Source organism: Euleptes europaea, chromosome 16 (assembly GCF_029931775.1).
Source record: "Euleptes europaea isolate rEulEur1 chromosome 16, rEulEur1.hap1, whole genome shotgun sequence".
NCBI lineage: Eukaryota > Metazoa > Chordata > Lepidosauria > Squamata > Sphaerodactylidae > Euleptes > Euleptes europaea.
The window spans coordinates 1329900-1349588 of NC_079327.1; the positions used below are offsets into that span (position 1 = coordinate 1329900).

General features: G+C 45.4%; 1 protein-coding gene across 3 annotated transcripts in view; it reads left to right on the top strand.

Moving 5' to 3' along the window:
* Positions 1–381: 381 nt before the first annotated feature.
* ENOX1 (ecto-NOX disulfide-thiol exchanger 1) overlaps positions 382–19689 on the top strand; it is a 131872-nt gene continuing 112564 nt past the window's right edge. Inside the window, exons 1-4 of one of the 3 annotated variants that reach the window (XM_056861768.1) lie at positions 382–518; positions 968–1105; positions 15301–15474; positions 18898–19104. In XM_056861768.1, coding sequence (XP_056717746.1) covers positions 509–518; positions 968–1105; positions 15301–15474; positions 18898–19104 — 529 coding nt within the window. In that variant the 5' untranslated portion in view covers positions 382–508. The remainder of the gene's footprint in view (positions 519–967; positions 1106–15300; positions 15475–18897; positions 19105–19689) is intronic. The other 2 variants (XM_056861769.1, XM_056861771.1) reach the window with 2 other exon arrangements.

Genomic DNA, 19689 nt, shown 5'->3' on the forward strand with positions numbered 1-19689 from the left:
CCAAGTTGTCCCAAGGTTTCCCCCTTCCCCCCTCCTCGGCCCCTTCCTTCCATTGCACCTGGGAACGTATTTAACAGGACCCTGCCGTCTTCAGACTTTCCACGTCAATTAATTTTTAACTTTTTAAAAAATTCATTTGCACTCTCAAGTGCAAACCAGCTTGCTAATGTCCCTGCACAGGGGCAGCAAGACCTGAAGAGCGGGCGCTGCTTAGCCCCACGGCTCCCCTGCCATCCTGGCCAGCACAAGGATTTGGGGTTGGCTCACCTGGGGAAGGAGGACGACCGAATTGGCTGTGGAGACCCCGCCGGGAGCAGGGTTCGAAGGGGTAGCTTACAGCAGTCTTTAATTCCAGACCTTTCCTTTTCATTCCAGAGCATAGTGTGCTAAATGTGGATCCGGTATCCAGGGACAGAGAGCCTTCTGCACATTTCAAGATGTTAACACAGCGGCAAACGAATTCCTGATCGAAGAAATCAAAGACATACGTGACAAACCCGCTGGAGCAATGGCTGCAGGTGAATGTCCCTGTGAAAGAGAGGGGATTAACAAGGGTGGTTCTGTTCAGTTTGGCCCATGCTGGACTTCTGGCTTTCTCTTCTCTCGAAGAACCCCCCTTGAGAGGTGCCACAGAGTCCAGATGCTTCCCCCCACAATACTTCACTAATATATTTTGGCAATAAACTGAAATTCATTCTAAATTTGTTATTCATGCAAACATCAACCAGCATCCCTAGGAATTTGTTTCCATAGGAACCTTTGCCCCTTATTGGATTAGGTTTCTACAGGCACTGTTTTTGTTTGCTGGCTGCCGTACAGCAACTTACCCAGAGATGACCAGGAGAGCTTGACTAAAGAGATGTAATACAACCCCTGGGCTGCCCCCGCTTACCAGGTTCTCCAGTTTGCGGCTTCCCATCTTTGCTTCTTTTGCTGAAAAGCTGAGAATGTGCTTCTTTCCCTACAGCAGCTGATGGTTTGGGGAGCATCTCTCTGGACACCTCGCAACTTAACATGGCCGTCACCGATCCGGCGGCCTGGGCTACGGCTATGAATAACCTGGGGATGGTCCCGGTAGGATTAGCTGGACAGCAGCTTGTGACAGGTAAGGATGGAGCTGAGATTCCTTGTGCCGGTTGATGGATTTTTGTAAATTCCAATGATGAATGTCTGACTTTTGTTTTCTGAAGGTGCATGCATTTTATAGGACATTTCCCCCCCCCCCCTCGAAGGCACAGGTTTTCTTTATTACTGTGAAGTGGATAGTAATCTCCAGGCGTTCTGGCATTGAATCCATAGTGAATCTTGAAAGAAGTGGAAGCAGCCAAAAATCCTTGGGGGAATTTTAAAAAGCCATTGAATTGTTTCTGTGCTGGGTAGGGAGGGCTCAGAGATATATTTAGAATTTTACAAAGCTGATTCCCCCTCCCGAAGCATTTGCTGCTCTACTGCCAAGGATCACCCAGGAAAGTTGTTAAACGCTTCTTCTCAAACCATGACCCTGACAAGAGAAAGGGCAGCTATAAATAGACAGTTTCAAATAATGACTCCCAAAGAGATGGTCTGCCGACACTGTCAGGTAACCAGACTTGAGGCTCATTCCGTGTCCCCCATTCTTCGAGAGCTTCTTGCCTCTTCACACATTAGTTGGTCGCCTCTGGGAGCTGCATTCCTCTAACGTGTGCTGAGGAGAAAACCTGCAGTGTGTGAAAGGAAAGCTTCACTCTCTCGATGAACTGTGGGCACATGCCAGGGAACAGGCAAGCAGTCCCCACGCCCAAAGCATGCGACAACACAAACATCCCCTTTGCACTTTACTGTGGCAAACGCTGGGGGAATTACTGGTGGAGCCGTACAGTTACTTGAAGTGTGAAATGGCTTTGTTTCGTAGACCCTCCTCAAAACTGGGGATTCCAAAGGCCCTGAAACAAGCTGCAAGTGGATAAAGGGAATGTTTGGAGCTTTGTGGTGATTTTCATCTGATCCTAAGATTTATGTTTGATGATTTTCAAGTTATAACATCCCTGGGGCCCCCAACCAACTGATTGGCTCAGTTGAGGTAGGGAGCCATCTTCCAGGCTAAATGAAGATGGAAGAAAGCCTTTTTGAGTTAGTAAGAACATAAGAAAAGCCTGCTGGATCAGACCCAGGCCCATCACGTCCAGCAGTCTGTTCACACAGTGGCCAACCACCAGGTGCCTCTAGGATGCCCACAAACGACTGCAGCAGCATTAATTTTTTCCGCAGCTGCATTGATTTGATTCTCCAGTAAAAATACTCGGTCCAGTATAATCCGCAGGCTCTTAACTGAGTCAGCAAGGGTCAGCTGGACACCTTTAAATGTGGGACGCACAACGCCTTTCAAGACATCAGCCTTCTCAACCAGCGGTGCCTGTGTCTTGTCAGGATTCAGTTTCAACCTGTTCACCCTTAGAGATTTAACCACAGCAGTCAGGCAGTGGTTGAGGACCTCTGCGGCATCTTTGGAGGATTTGGATCGAGAAATGTAGAGCTGGGTGTCATCAAGTCAAGTCAGCAGCCAGACTGGAAGGGGTCTGGAGCAGATGAGTCATCCAGGAAGACCTGGAGCTGCTCTGAAAGAGTTCTCTCAACCCCGTTGCCCAGAAAGGGCCAATTAGGAACTGAGCGATAATTGGCCGCATCATTCTTCTGTAGCCATGGTTTTTAAAGTTATGGACATTGGATAGTATTTATCAAAAAAGACCATTGCATGTCAACTATCACATAATGCTTGATAAAGAGCGTGCAGTTCTGTTGAGTACCTGGCAGTATTTGATATAACACTTGCTGGTAATCGTGTTTCACCGGTGAAGGTTCATGAGCTTTTGTATTTGAATCCTGCCAAAATTAGCACGGTAATGTGATGCCATCTATCTAGAGCTCCTAAATGTTGTTTTTTTGGGCTAAAATTTCACAGGCAATAAATGTGAATTCAAATTTTGCTTTCTATATTCTCTTCCAAAAAATTGGATGGCAAAATGTGAGAATTCGGCAAATTTCAAATGTTTGTAAATAGGTTCTTTAGCTATACTGCAAATGAAATGTTCAGTCTGGAATTAGCTGGTATAATCTCAAGACATGGAAAGCTAAATTCACTTGAGTTGTCTCCAGCATGAGAGGTCAGATTGTTCCTCATTATTTAGTTGTTCTAAGATTGAGAATTGAGAGATCAAATTTTCTGGCACTGATTTGACCCTTTACTTCCCGGCATTTACTATACTCATATTTCCATGAGCATAAATAATTATGCCAATCTAACTGATAATACAAACCAGCCCTACTGTCTTCCTTGACAAATGCTAATTTCTCTTTTGGGAAGCTCTGAACCTGCCTGCCGGGCTAGACACGTATAGTCTAAAGAGATTCTTTCTCAACAAAGCGAGTTCTTCCAAAACGGCATATACAAAGTCTGGATTACTTTTCTGTACTGCTCTTGGGAGGTAGTTTGTATGGGGCATTGATGGCTAATCAATTTTCAGCACTGCTCGTCTTTTAATACCAGTTTAGTTGTTATCTGTTCGCTGTATAATACTTTATTTTCTAGTGCTGTAAAATTGGATTTTTGATCTGGGCAAATGTCAAGGTTTTAATTTGTAATGGTGTTAAGCGATTGTGTAGGGCCTCGTCTGTTACTGTAGGCTTTGCTTCCTCACCCCTTCTGTTATGCAAAGAGTTTATCTTTTGTTCTATAAATTTGGCTGCTGAATATATATATATATATATATATATATATATATATATATATATATATATATATGCGCTTTGGATGTAACATATTCAACGAATAGCTGTTTAGTTATGCACTTTTTTGCACAGTTAAATGCTGATACAGTCCATGATTATGGCACCAAACTAATCTTTTGTATATAGTCTATATTTAAAAAAAATAGATTATTAAAATATTTCTAGCACAGTGAACAATTTCCAGGATGGCTGGATCCTAAGTACCACTAGCAAAGCAAAGCCCAGGAAACAGGGCTTCCCTACCTTCCTCCTCCTTCTGCAACCCCCGGAGGCCCCCCCCCAATTCTGCCCTGCAAGACTCAAGGGATTCTTGGGGATGGTGTGGGGGGCAAGATGGAAAACCAGCAGAAATGACTTCCCCTCCCTTTGCTGTCAGAAGAGCTAGCATCCAGCCTTGTCCTTTTGCCTGTGCTGGCAGTAGTGATAATGAGAGAGACCCACAGGGATTTGTGGGGAAAGGGAAACCCTCTTTCTGACCAGTGCCTGCGTCCCGCATTTTTTTAACCTCTCCATGGAGGTCTGCCAAAGCCCTGTACTGAGTCCTTTTGGACAATCATTTAGTGATTGATTTTTGTAGACATCTGGGGGTGGAAGTGGCTGGTGGCAGGTAGTCATTTTAAATGTTGTTAGTGTAATGGTAATCAAAGTCATTCTGTACCCCAAGGTAGTACAAGTATACCTCGGAGATATCGCTGGTTCAGTTCCACGCCACTGCAATAAAGCAAATATTGCAAGAAAGTTAGAGCAGTTCCTCAGTGGAACAGGCTTCCTCAGGAGGTGGTGAGATCTCCTTCCCTGGAGGTTTTTAAGCAGAGGCCAGATGGCCATCTGTCAGCAATGCTGATTCTATGACACTAAGCAGTTCATGAGAGGGAGGGCACCTTGGCCATCTTCTGGGCATGGAGTAGGGGGTAACTGTGGGTGTGGGGGGGAGGTAGTTGTGAATTTCCTTCACTGTGCAGGAGGTTGGACTAGATGACCCTGGTGGTCCCTTCCAACTCTATGATTCTATGATTCTAAAGCGAGTCACACACATTTTTTGGTTTCCTAGTGCATATAAAAGTTACGTTTACACTATACTGTAGTGTATTAAGTGTGCAATAGCATTATGTCTTTAAAAACGTACTGTAATAATAATGAAAAAGTTTGAAATAATGCGAGAATTTCCAACATGTGACAGAGACACGAAGTGAGCTCATGCTGTTGGGGAAAGGGCGCTGATACACTTGCTCAAAAAAGCAATATCAGTGAAGCACAATAAAGCAAAGTGCAATAAAATGAGGTATGCCTGTAATCAGGTGAATAGAGTTCAGGGGAAGGGCCGTGGTCCAGTAGTAGAGCGCCTGCATGGCCTGCAGAAGGCCCCAGGTTCAATCCCTGGCACCTCCAGTTAAAAGGATCAGGTAGTAGGTAATATGAAAGATCTCTGCCTGAGACCCTGGAGGGCGGCTACCGATCTGAGTCAGCATAAGGCAGCGTCATGCATTCCTCGTTCATCTGAAGCATCTCGTACTGTTAAATGCCTTCATACATTCCCTTGGCACTGCGGCTTCAGAAGAAAGGAGAACTGTCCAGCCTATCAGCAGTCACAGGGGCTGTGGCTCAGGGTGGGGCTGTGGCTCAGTGGTAGAGCATCTGCTTGGCATGCAGAAGGTCTTTGATGGACCTAGAGTCTGATTCAGTATAAGGCAGCTTCATGCCTCCCTCCAATCCTGGCACCGTGAGGCGGATTAATTTTTAGGGGAGGGGCTGTGGCTCAGAGGTAGAGCCTCTGCTTGGCATGCAGAAGGTCCCAGGTTCAATCCCCGGCATCTCCAGTTAAAGGGACTAGGCAAGAAGGTGATGTGAAAGACCTCCGCCTGAGACCCTGGACAGCCACTGCCGGTCTGAGTAGACAGTGCTGACTTTGATGGATAGGGTTGCCACATCCCTCTTTGCCACCGGTGGGAGGTTTTTGGGGCGGAGCCTGAGAAGGGTGGGGTTTGGGGAGGGAGGGACTTCAATGCCATAGAGTCCAATTGCTAAAGCGGCCATTTTCTCCAGGGGAACTGATCTCTATCTGCTGGAGAGCAGTTGTAATAGCAGGAGATCTCCAGCTAGTACCTGGGGGTTGTCAACCCTATTGGTGGACTAAGGGTCTGATTCAGTAGAAGGCAGCTTCATGCGTGTTCATGTGTTCATTGTTAGGTCTGGACAGAGGCCACAAGCACCAAAGCGACAGCAGTGGCCTGTGCGGAACCATCTCTTGCAAGATCACAATGGGTAGCCATGTTAGTGTCTCTGTAGCAATAGAAAACAGCAAGAGTCCTTAAAGACTAACAAAAGGTCTGGCAGGGTCTGAGCTTTCATGAGTCACATCCGACGGGGGACCTGTAAGAATGTGGGAAGCTCAGAGGAGGCCCCAGGAAACCTTCTCCCCAAATGATTCCAGCCCCACTGCTCACGTCCACCTAGGTGCACGTTTCTTCTCATCCTCTTCTCTTTTCAAATGGATTCTGTTCCAGAAAACTGGACAACGCAGTAACCAGACTGCAGTCTGCAACATGACAGATATATCCCTGCAATAACAATATAATTACTATAATAATACCAGTTTAACTAAATTTACCCTCCCTTTACTAATGAACTTTCACATACAACATTTTCCAATTACTGTGTACAAGGTAATAAGAGTCCAGAAAATCTTGTCGGCTCCTGTTCCTCTGCTGATAAGTGTCGTACATTGATTCTGTCCTATGGGTCTAAGCCAACTAGTTCTTGGGGGTTACACTTGAACACACATGAAGATGGATGACACTGAATCGGACCCTCGGTCAATCAAGGTCAGACTTGTCTTCTCAGATTGGCAGCGGCTCCCCAGGTTTTCAGGCAGAGGTCTTTCACACCACGTCCTATGTGGTCCTTTTTAACTGCAGATGGTGCGGATTAAACCTGGGACCTTCTGCAAGCAAAGCAGAGGCTCTTCCACTGAGCCACACTTGCTCTCTCAGTGGGATTGCAGCTAGGGTTGCCAACCTCCAGGTACTAGCTGGTGACCTGCTATTATAACTGATCTCCAGCTGATAGAGATCAGTTCCCCTGGAGAAAATGGCCGCTTTGGCAATTGGACTCTATGGCATTGAAGTTAGGGTTGCCAGGGTCCTCTTCGCCACCAGCGGGAGATTTTTGGGGCGGAGCCTGAGGAGGGCGGGGTTTGGGGAGGGGAGGGGCTTCAATGCCATAGAGTTCAATTGCCAAAGCGGCCATTTTTCTCCAGGTGATCTGATCTCTATCGGCTGGAGACCAGTTGAATTAGCAGTTGGCAACCCTAGTTGAAGTCCCTCCCCAAACCCTGCTCTCCCCAGGCTCTGCCCCACAAACCTCCCACCAGTTACGAAGAGGGACCTGGCAACCCTAGGACTCACGGCTGTGGCCTCCTCTGCAGCCCCTGCACATGACCCCACATCAGGACCGTGTGCTGGGGCTGGGGCTGATGTGAAGGTTGCGTAGTACATTGCGGCTCTCCTCGGTTTCTTGCTTTAGTGGGAATTGAGCAGCCAGTTTCCAATAGAGTTGGCGATTGTGTTAAATTTGGAACCTGCAAAACAGACATGTTCAGGAGGGCATTTTCATAAAGGGATTACAACTCCAGTATAAAGGAACCGCTCAGGAGTTCTCTTCTATGTGGGAACAAGATTGGAGCCTATGGCAGTGCTTATTATATGTTTCGCTTCCCTTGTAAGCCCCTTTCTTCATGGTGTTACAATATATCTTAGATGGGTTTTTTTCTTTTTGTTTTTTTGCGCTGCTTCTCCAGTTCTGTCACCATTCCCAGTGCAGTGAGTACTGGAGGTCGCTGCTCTCTGTTTTTCACAGGTTATAATCCACTTTAATTCTCAGTGAGAAAGTCAAGCTATAAATGAAATTCTTCATCATCGTCCCATTAAAAGGACAGGACGTGTCCCCCCCCCCCCAAAAAACCCCATCCAAAATAGACTGCCTCTTTCTGTGTCCCAAAAGCCTTCTCCTCCCCTATGCCCCCGTGGATTAGCTGTGGTCTTCCATTTGCTACCTGCTGGCTGGTCCCCCAGTTAAAGTTGCCTGCCTGGCATTGACTAGAGACCATTCTTTTTTCCTAGGGAAACTCCAACTCTTGTTTGTTTGTTTGTTTGTTGTATATGTTGCCTATGGGATGGGCTTCCCGTCACAAGTCTCTAGACAGCGGACAGAGTTAGAATCCTTAGGAGTTGAGGGGCGCTGCCTTTAGATGTTTTTAGGAGGCCCTACGAGGCCTTTTTATTTGCTAGGGCTTTAATGGGGCGTAAGCTCTTGGAATTGTTGTTGTTGGGTGGGGGAGGTAGTTGAGGTTTTAATGTAGTTTCTATGTTTTAATGTTTAGATTTGTAAACTGACTTGAGCCACAAGAGAAAGGCAGGATATTGATATGTAAATAGATAAAAGATGCTTCTCCGTCTGAGCAGAGCTGAGTAGATTGAAAGTCACTGGGTACCAATATTTGGTTTTGTGTGTAGGCTTTGTTGATTATTTGGTTATTGGTTATTTGCTTTTGTGTGTGCAGGTTTTATTGTTCACGTCATTTATTGTTTTGAGGGGTATTTTGTCCATTGTACTCCACTTTGAACTTGTGGGAAAGTATCCTTTGATTTAAATAAATTATATGTCACACACACAGCAATATACAGCGTTATCTATACAAATATAAGGCTGTGCAGAAGTAGGAACAATTTAGTTCATAAATAGCATAAAGTTTCCTTTGAAAGCATTGTTAAGCCATGTGAAAACTTTTCTAACATAATTTGCTGTAATCTTTAATACTCTCTCATTAAAGGGAATAATAGCTTTTCTCATTGCTTTTAAATTGGCACATTATTGAAATCACTGTCAAAATGAGATGGGAAAGATTTTCACAGAATGTTGCAAAAACACATGAAAAGCTAATATTTTGCATAGGTTTTTCATATTTGTCTCTGTAGGGCTACAGTACCGCAAACATGGGAGGCATAAACATTAGCAATGGTTAGAGAAAAGAGGAACGTTCTAGCAGCAGAAATTTCAGAGATTGTATGAAAACTGGCATGTTGTAACCTTTAAATATAGCCGGCATATAAGCAACAAAGGCTGGATTTAGCACTAATTGACAAAGAGCTAAGCTTATTTTAAACTGAGCTTCTCAGCTGCGTTCTTTAAAATATGCCGTTCGCTCAGTTATAAAGATATTTTCCCTCTGTGAAGAGAGAACAATGAAATGGGTCTTTTTGTTAGAATGTCAAAATTGCCGCTTTTTTCAAGATGTTGTGCAATTCTTTCTGCTGTGCAGTTTAGTTTAAAACGCCACTGAAGATCCTAAAGCATATGCTGAGTGAGTCATTTCTCTTTCATATAGATGTTTATTGGGTTCTTTTCTCCATGGAAGGGAAAATGGGCATTTTGTTGTTGTTGCTGAACAATGGGTTGTACGTATGTTCTCAGATGAAATTAGTTAAGAAAGTGACAGCGTTTCTTTTCCCCCCTGACGTGCTGTTTGTTTATAGGAGGCCCTTGTAAAAATTATATTCTGGCATGGTACATGGTATTTAGGAGTCTCCCTCCTCCTCATGCTTCCTGCGTAGTGGTGATGGGAAGGGCCGTCAAGTCACAGCTGACTTACTGCCACCTTGTAGGGTTTTCAAGGCAAGAGTCCAATGCAGAGGGACCCTGGACTTCCTTGATGGTCTCCCATCCAAGCACTAACTGGGAGGAACCCTGCATAGCTTCCCAGATCTGGCGAGATCTGGCTAACCTGGGCTGTCCAGGTCAGGGTGATGTCTGCATAGAGCGGCCCTTTTTTCTGGAATGAGAGAGGAAAAGAAATATGTGGTGTGAAACCTGTTTCCCTGCCTTTTTCACATTGGATAAGGAAAGAACCCACACCCTGTTGCCTGAAACATCTTCCCAGGCATTTGCTAACAGTGATTTCCCAACATAAATTCTGAGGCTGTCTTGCTTGGCTTCTGCAAAGGAAAGTCCTGCCTCAACAGCCTTTGGGAGTTCTTTGACCGGGTTAATGAACATGTGGATAAGACTAATCTAGTAAACACGGACTTCCAGAAGAAGAGTTGGTTTTTATATGCCAACTTCCTCTCCCTTTTTTAAAGGGGAATCAAAGCAGCTTACAATCTCCTTCCCTTCCTCTCCCCACAACAGACACCTTGTGAGGTAGGCAGGTCTGAGAGAGTCTGGAGAGAACTGTGACTAGCCCAAGGTCACCCAGCAGGCTTCATGTGTAGGAGTGGGGAAACCAACCCCGTTCACCAGATTAGAGTCCATTGCTCATGTGGAGGAGGGGGGAATCCAATCCAGTTCTCCAGATTAGAGTCCGGCACTCACGTGGAGGAGTGGGGAATCAAACCCGGTTCTCCAGAGTAGAGTCCAACGCTCCTAACCACCATACCACACTGGCTCTTCCAAAAGGGCTTTTGACAAATCTCCTCATGAAAGACTCCTGAGTAAACTCAGCAGACATGGGATTCGGAGGCAGGTTTTTCTAATGGGTTAAAAATTTGCATATTACAGGAAATAAAGAAATAGACAGGAAATTGATAGTTCTCCCAATGAAGGGAAGTGAGCAGTGGAATCCCACAAGAATCAGTATTGGGACTGGCACTAATTAATTGGTTCATAAATGGTCTGGAATTGGGGTGAGCAGTATAGTGGCTAAATTTAAAAGTGACACCAGATTATTTGGGGTGGTGCAAATTAAGGTGGACTGTGTAGAGCTGCAGGAGGATCTCTGTAGATTGTGTAACTGGGCCACAGCGTGGCAAATAGAGTAAGGAGATGCACTTTGAAACAAAAAATCCTAACTTTGAATGTATGCTGATAGGTCTGAACTGAACTGAAAAGGGGAGGGGCCGTGACTCAGTGGTAAAACATCTGCTTGGCATGCAGAAGGTCCCAGGTTCAATCCCCGGCATCTCCAGTTAAAGGGACTAGGCAAGGAGGTGATGTGAAAGACCTCTGCCTGAGACCCTGGAGAGCCATGGAGAGGGGACGTGGCTCATTTGTAGAGCCTCTGCTTGGCATGCAGAAGGTCAGGTTCAATCCCCAGCATCTTCAGTTAAAGGGACTAGGCAAGTAGGTGATGTGAAAGACCTTTATCTGCCTGAGACCCTGGAGAGCCACTGCCAGTCTGAGTAGACAATACTGACTTTGATGGACCAAGGGTCTGATTCAGTATGAGGTAGCTTCATGTGTTCAAAAAGAACTTGGGGTCGCACAGTGGAAATGTCAATGAATATGACGACTCATTGTGCAGCAGTGGTGGAAAAGGTAAAACTCCATGCTAGGAATTATTATGAAAGGGATTATAATAAACAGTTAATGTGATGCCCTTGGAGAGAGTTTGGAAAACCTGTCACTGTTGAGACACGAGGCTCTCAGCTAAGCCCATTGCAAAGACGTCTGCTTATATTTAAAGTCAGCCCATTTACATTCCTGGTCTTATACAACATACGGTTGATAGTTCTGTCCCATTACTGCTTTTAAAAATATTCACCCTCTACTCCTTTAAAACCATGATAAATGTTAAGTTCCTGTAATGGTGTACAAAAATGCAGCCATAACATAAACTGAACGACCTTCGATTTTTATAACAGAATTACAAACTTAAAGAAAACTCTATAGATCAATACGTATACCAGCACAACTAGGGTCATTTCTCTCCAGAGCAGTATTGCCTTCCATTAATAATGTAAATATCACCCTTTCAAAACCTTCCTATATATATACTTAAAAATAATTTCCAAAGAAACACTACTGGCCAGTTTCATACAACAAATGTATTTTGACAGGCTGCTCCTGTTATCAAAACATGGCTAACATCCAAGAAAATCCCCTTCCCAGCTCCCATTATTTTTATAGCCCTGGTTTTGCCTCTGCCACCTATAAAACAAAACGTAGCATCTGCCGCAAAGAGAATCAAATTTTATCCACTGAGTACCGAACTCTTTTTTTTTACTAATTTTCTAAACAGAAAACCACCACCCAAACAAACAAGAATAACAGCAAACCTCTTAAAAAACAAAATATAGAAACAATATAATTAAAAAACAAACAAAAGACATAAAGTTGAATCAGATTATTGACAGTACCAATCTCTTCAGCCCTTTATCTCCAGACTACAGAAATCGGTTCCCCTGGAGGAAATGGATGCTTTGGAGGGTTAGTGTACCACACTAACAGTGCATTCCTGAGAGGAATGCCTGCGCCAATCTTTGGAGGCAACATGGATGTGCTGGTACACTAACCAGCAGCATAAATAATCCGTGCATAAATAATCCGTAAATAAAACCAGCAGCATAAATAATCCGTGCAACCCTTCATACAGTTGCACAGGAGAGACGCCACCTAAAAAGATGGCGTATAAGAACATAAGAAAAGCCCTGCTGGATCAGACCGAGGCCCATCAAGTCCAGCAGTCTGTTCACACAGTGGCCAACCAGGGGCCTCTAGGAAGCCCACAAGGAAGACAAGTGCAGCAGCATTATCCTGCCTGTGTTCCACAGGACCTCATATAATAGGCCTGCTCTTCTGATCCTGGAGATAATACGTATCTTGCAAAAAAAGAAAAAGAAAAAAAGAGGCATTCCTGACCCGAAAGGGCTTAGGAGGCTGCCTAATGGTGGCTCCTTCCCCAGTCTGGCACCGGAATACCCCAGGAACGCCTCCCGGGATGCTGGGACACCCTGGGAACGCCTCCTGGGATGCTGGCTCGGGCAATGACGGCAGAAGGCCCTGTCGCTCTCCCTGAGTGGCACTGCTGTGTCAGCGGCCAGTGACTGGCATCTGGGCCTTCCCGCCAGCATTCGGGCCACTAACATTGCTGTAAGTTGGCCGGATGTCGGTGCAGGGGGCCTGGACGCCGGCGCAGCAACTTCCTGGCCTCCTAAGGGCTTTTGCCCTTAGAGCTCAGGAATGTGCTGTGAGGTCCCTACTCCATCCCCAAGTCTCCAGGAGTTTCCCAACCTGGATCTGGCAATCCTCACACCAAGCTATGTAGGGTTTAGGATCAGGGTAGTTACCTCACATCCTGAGAAATTAGGGCTGTCGGAACTTGCTCTGCCTGGGCTTACTGCTGCAACCTCTTTCAGATTGTCAATTGATAAAAAATATAGGCAGATTCTCCCCCAAAATATACCAGACGTCTGCAGTGCTGTTTTCTGAAACAAATGCTGACCCTTCAAAGCCAAGTATGAACTTCCCATTCTTGGCAAAGTGGAAGTAAAGGCTATGAAACATCTGCTTGGTGTCCTGGCATCATCCCCTTCATTTGCAAATATTTAGGGGGAAAATGGCAAAAAATGTCATCAAGAATTGTGCCTTGGCCAAAATTTTGAGACAATGTACATTCAGAAAGTCCCAAGAGAGAGTGGACTAAATCTCTCCCCAGCAAGAAATGGTAACAATTGCAGAGGAAAACACTCGACCATCTGGAAGATGAACCGCTCAGACATGCCTTTGTTTGTTGTTTTGAATAGAAAACTCAGAGACAAAAATGTACTGTGTGAGCACTAGCAAGGCTGAGGAGTCCGCCATATGTTGATGTCTTCCCTCAGATGAAAAATAAGCCGCCCCCGCTATTTCACTGCTCACTCCGTATGCAGTTTTGCACGATAGTTGATGGAGAAAGTCAGGCACGGAATAGAAGGCGAGAAGGATTTGGAGTTTGTTATAGCAACCAACATCAGAAAGAACTGAAAAGTTACTGATACTCTAAAAATTAGAAATTGTATTTTAGGAGCACCCAAATACATTCGTTAATTATTCAGATAAGTAACACAGATGTAACTATGACGGTTTGACATAAATCTGAATGGTTTCCAGTACCACTTACCAGCTGATATCCATGGAGATAGATCAGGATGTTAGTCTGTCTATAGTGGTAGAAAAGAGCCAGAGTCTAGTAGCACCTTAAAGACTAATAGAATTTCTGGCAGGGTAGGAGCTTTCGTGAGTCACAGATCACTTCTTCAGAGTGCTACTGGACTCTGGCTCTTTTCTGCAGCTTGTATCCATGTGACTATAGCAGGATTTCAGGTTTGGTAGCTGGCCTCTAGCTATTTCACAAGAAAAGAGAACTATATTCGTGTGTATGTGAACTGCACAAGTTAGACTTAACTTTGCCTGTGACCCCTTACTGACAATGGAGACTTTCTTAGTTGGGTATAGACAATGGGGTAAGAACATAAGAAAAGCCCTCCTGGATCAGACCAAGGTCCATCAAGTCCAGGCGTCTGTTCACACAGTGGCCAACCAGGTGCCTCCAGGAAGCGCACAAGCAAGACGACTGCAGCAGCATTTATCCTGCCTCTGTTCCAAAGCACCTCATATAATAGGCATGCTCCTCTGATCCTGGAGAGAACAGGAATGCTTCAGGACCAGTATCCATAAAAACATAAGAATAGCCCTGCTGGATCAGACCAAGGTCCATCAAGTCCAGCAGTCACACAGCAGTTCACACAGTGGCCAACCAGGCGCCTCTAGGAAGCCCACAAGCAAGATGACTGCAGCAGCATTGTTCTGCCTGTGTTCCAAAGCACCTCATATAATAGACATGCTCCTCTGATCCTGGAGAGAACAGGTATGCATCATAACGAGTATCCATTTTGACTAGTAGCCATGAATAGCCTTCTCCTCCGTGAACATGTCCACTCCCCTCTTAAAGCCTTCCAAGTTGGCAGCCATCACCACATCCTGGGGCAGGGATGTCCTCTGCTGCATGCACCTCAGAACAGAGGGCCTCTGGTGACCATTTCAGATCCCATCCCTCTGATTTCCTCAGACACCTTCCTTGCCTCTCACAGTCATCCTGCGACTGATGCTGCTGGTGCCAAAGGTCAGCAAAAGCACACACTCTGGCACAATCTCTCTACGGCCTTGTTGCTGGGCAGGTTTCCTGCCGAGTTATTCCGTACAAGCAAGGCCTGTGGGTCATAATTGCCCCCAAGCAACTTTGCTTTTCCCCCAAACTGGGGCTTGTGTCTAAGGTCTGGGAAAGCTCCCTTGTCTGAAAGGGTTGTTTTTTTCCTGTGGTATCCTCCAATGCAGCCAGACAGGGAAGGGCACAGTCTTGCAAGCTGCCATTTCAGTGGGGCTTGCACAGGAGAATTCCCCCTGGGCTGTGCTCTTCATTGGCAGACCAGGTGTGAACACTGTGAAGTGATGTCCTCCTCACATTCGGTGTCAGAAAGTGGACGGAAATGACAGAAGGGCAGTGCACATCCAAAACATTATGCTCCAGGGGACTGCAGATCTTCCTAGCGCAAAATGGTACACTTTAATTTGTTCCGTCGTACTAACATCTGAAATTACATAATGTTTCCTTGTTTATGCCCAGTTTAATAATTTCCACAAGGAGGGCTTGGCTGCAGTGCAAATTTATTTTTGAACAGCGACGCCTTAAAAAAATAAGCCTAAAGCGAGACCTTGGCGAGGAGATGGTAATGGCACGTGATTTCAAGGTTTGTAAAGCCAAGGTTTTATGTTCTGTATTTACAGATTCAATCTGTGTCCGTGGCTTTGATCCAACTCTCAGCATGATGTCGGGAATCACTCCGCTTAACCCTATGTTGCCGGGCATGGGATTGGTGCCCCAGCCCCCTGCGACAGAGGTGCCCGTCATCAAAGAAATCATCCACTGCAAAAGCTGCACCCTCTTCCCTCCAAACCCAAGTAAGTAGGTTTGGTTAATTTAATTCAACTAGGTGCAAAGAGAGAGCATGGTGCAGTGGTTAAGGGGTCAGACTAGGAGCTGGGAAACCTGGGTTTGAATCCCCAGTCTGCCATGGAAACTTGCTGGGTGACCTTGGGCTGCATCAACAGAAGTATAGTGCCCAGATCACGTGAAGTGATGGTATCCCTTGACTCTGCTCTGGTTAGACCTCACCTAGAGTACTCTGTTCAGTTTGGGGCACCACAATTTAAAAAGGATGTAGACAAGCTGGAACATGTCCAGAGGAGGGCAGCAAAGATGGTGAGGGGTCTGGAGACCAAGTCCTACGAGGAAAGGTTGAAGGAGCTGGGTATGTTTAGCCTGGAAAGGAGAAGACTGAGAGGGGATATGATAACCATCTTCAAGTACTTAAAGGGCTGTCATAGAGAGGATGGTGCTGAGTTGTTTTCTGTTGCTCCAGAAGGTTGGACCGGAACCAGCGGGTTGAAATTAAATAAAAAGAGTTTCTGTCTAGACATTAGGAAGAATTTTCTAACAGTGAGAGCCGTTCCTCAGTGGAACAGGCTTCCTCGGGAGGTGGTGGGCTCTCCTGCCCTGGAGGTTTTTAGGCAGAGGCTAGATGGCCATCTGCCAGCAAGGCTGATTCTATTATCTTAGGCAGATGATGAGAGGGAGGGCATCCTGGCCATCTTCTGGGCATGGAGTAGGGGGTCGGTCACTGGGGGTGTGGGGGGGAGGTAGTTGTGAATTTCCTGCATTGAGCAGGGGGTTGGACTAGATGACCCTGGTGGTCCCTTCCAACTCTATGGCTCTATGATAGCATTGTGTGATGGAACGTTTCTCCAAATAAACATGCTAGCAAAAATCCTTGCACACATAAACCTCACACAGCTGTGAGAAAGTTCTGATCCAGCCTTCTGTTTGTTTTTCTCTGTGGGAGAGGGTTTTTTTTTTAATGAAGAAGCGACCAGTGGAGTGATCTTCACAGCAGCTCAGAGCCCGGTTGACCCCCTCAGTGAGACGCAGGCCTTTGTAGTCCTGTCACTTAATATTTCCACAGCAATGTTGTCCCGTGACTCGGTTATGGGGTCAGAAGCAACAGAGACAGCTGGCGACAGCTGTTGGAAAGCCGTGAGGACAAGATTGGGCACTACCGAACATTTTAAAAGTTGAAGTGGAGCCTGTGGGAATGTGTTTGCAGAAACTGCAGTTTTTAGTTATTAGTTACCGTATAACATTTTTGCAAGTGGGGGATTCTAGATTACCTAAGAAATGCATAGTAGGTACAGAAAGGATTGCCACTGCTAAAATTGGGAGCGTGGGGGGTGTTGCGTAGTATCACCAGGCACACTGGATCCAGACTAAATTTTCCAGGGGTGGAAGGGAAATTTGCTGCTTCCTCCCTCCCACCGCAGCCCCCCCCCCATCTTGACAAAATCCTGCTCCTGGGGGATAGTGGACCCTGAAGACTGACTTGAGGCGAGTCTGCCGTGGGAAGGGAAAATCAGTGGAAATTGCTCATTTGGTGTGGCTCCAACCTGAGGAGAAAATATATGCATACTCTTTGACTTTGTTAAAAAAGGCAAGAGTTGAAGGGTCCTCTTGAAATGCCTGTAATATTGTATCAATACCCAATGACAATAAAACAGCAGGAGGTTGAAGATTCAAAGCAGTTTGTTTATTGGCCCAACACAGAAACACCTAGTGAAAATTGCCCAAAGCACCGGACAATTCACACACACATCAAAGGATTGCAAGCAGGAATATAGTCTTTGGTAATGGGTGGTACAAAGACACAATACATAACATAGAGACCCAAATACCCAATACTAGAGACCCCCGGATTAGCATACCCTATTAGAGAATCGGAGGCATTGCATAGAAAGTGGTGATCTAATGCTCACTAATGAGCAGAGAAGACCCACCATTATCAGGTGTTTCTTCGTTTGATCCTAAATTACTGCCATCCTTGTCTTGGAACTTGGTTCCTACCAAGGCTAACTAAGGAGGTTCCTAGCTGGTCCTTTATCTCTCTGGAAAACCAGCTTTGAAAGCATACTAAGACCATCTATGGATTCTTTAATTAGCTTCTAACTAAGGAGCAAAACTGGGCCTCTTATACTTGAGGCATGTAACATACACAAGTGCTTGGTGTGACTATAGTAATGGATGCCAACTCTTATATACTGAGTGTGGCATGTTTATAAGTGCAGATATACTTTATTGAGTACAAAGAATATAATTCAAATCAAAGAATACATTTCCCATAGCATATAATGCTTTCAGACATTACACTCTGAGCAAAATAAAACAAAAAGTCACTGAGCAAAATAAAACAAAAAGTCACATCACATAAGTGACTAAAAACATTTATTCCAGCACGAGCCTTTTGCGAGTCACAGTCAATGTGTGCTGTTAGGTGGATAGATACATGAAGGAAAATCGTGCTGGGAAATCTTATAGGACATCTGGTGGGAAGGAAACGGCTTGGTGTGAATTATACATTGAGGCCTTCCCTGTGCAGTATTTCCAAATTTGCAGTACTTGGTGGGCCAATATTCCTGCAAGATACGCAGGTTGCAGGATGTGAATGGATTCATATGACTCTCTCGTGCGTTGCACAACCGGTATGTTATCTAGGAGAAAATTCCTGCCCAGCCCATTGGCTTGAGAATGGGTGCCATTCACCGAGGGGCTGGGACACGGGGCAAATGGAATTCTTGCTGAACAGCAGCCTACTTCCAAAAGAGCTGCTTTGGGGAAATGCTTTGGCTTGGGCACCAAAAGTCCTGCCGCAGGCTGCTTTTGAAAGCCCCCCCCCCCGTTCCCAAAGTTGCTTGCTATGGCAGGAAGATGAGCACAAAAGCCTCCTTGAGCTCTTTAATTGGTTATAGATGGTAAATATATCACTTATGGAACTGTTCTGTTTGCAAGAACTGCAAGAACTCAGACCTGCCACTCTGTCACCAAACCGAGGAAATTTCCTGAGTGACTCACTAACTAGGAGTGGACGTTGATTTTTTTTTTTTTTTTTTTTTTTTAGTGGCGCTTTAATGCATTTTTCCTTTTTGTTGTGATGAGTTTTGGTTGGGCCATAAATACTACGAGCGATTTGGATTCATGAAGCAAACATCACTGCCGGCACTGTTTTAATATCTTTGATGACAAAAATGGAGGTGTCCTCTGAGTAATGTTTTGAAACCAAAATGCCCCTCTAGTTCACAGTATTTTCAGTCTTTTATCCACGATCCACAAAGCCATCCAAAGTCCGAGGGGCGTGTGGTTTGATTAGCTGAATCTTGGGTGATTCAGGGGTTGTTAGTAACGAGAATGCTTTATTTTCTGTCTGAAATTCATTATGGTTATGAATGAATAAAAAGGAAGCAAAGCTGACCGTAGTGTGGATTTTTGTTGCCTCTTAGATCTTCCACCACCTTCAACAAGAGAAAGGCCTCCTGGGTGTAAAACTGTATTTGTTGGAGGATTGCCAGAAAATGCTACTGAAGAAATCATTCAGGAAGTCTTTGAGCAGTGTGGGGACATCACGGCAATTCGGAAAAGCAAGAAGAATTTTTGTCACATTCGTTTTGCGGAAGAGTTCATGGTGGATAAAGCCATTTATCTTTCTGGTACATATTGTATTCTCCTGGCTTTTTCGTTTGTATTTTGTGATAGACAAAGTGGTCGGTCCTAATCCGCGAAAGCTTCTGCTGGAATGAAATTGTGTCAGCCACAAAACTCCTGTTTATTTGTGCTGCGGTGGGCTAGGGCGGCCGTCTCTCTGGGATTATTATCACAGTGGGATACCATGTGGGAAATGGACCCTTCCCCTCCCCTCCCCTTCAGTGAACACTGTTTGCACATCGCTGATGAAGGCTGAGACACTGTAAATGTCAGCAAATAAGAGCAGCAGTCTAAAACTCTGATAGTCAGAGATCACCGGCACAAAATACAAGATCAAGGAAGAATTCAGCCTGCGTTGAGGTGGTTGTGCGCTCGCTCCCTCACAGTCCGACATATTAGGAAAGCAAGCGAGACTTGGGGCTGCAAGGCAGAGGGAGTCAGGTGTAAAGTCAGGCATAGAGCCAGCATGGTGTAGTGGTTAAGAGCAGTGGTTAGGAGCGGTGTACTCTAATCTGGAGAACCAGGTTTGATTCCTCACTCCTCCAAATGAGTGGCAGAGGCTAATCTGGTGAACCAGGTTAGTTCCCACT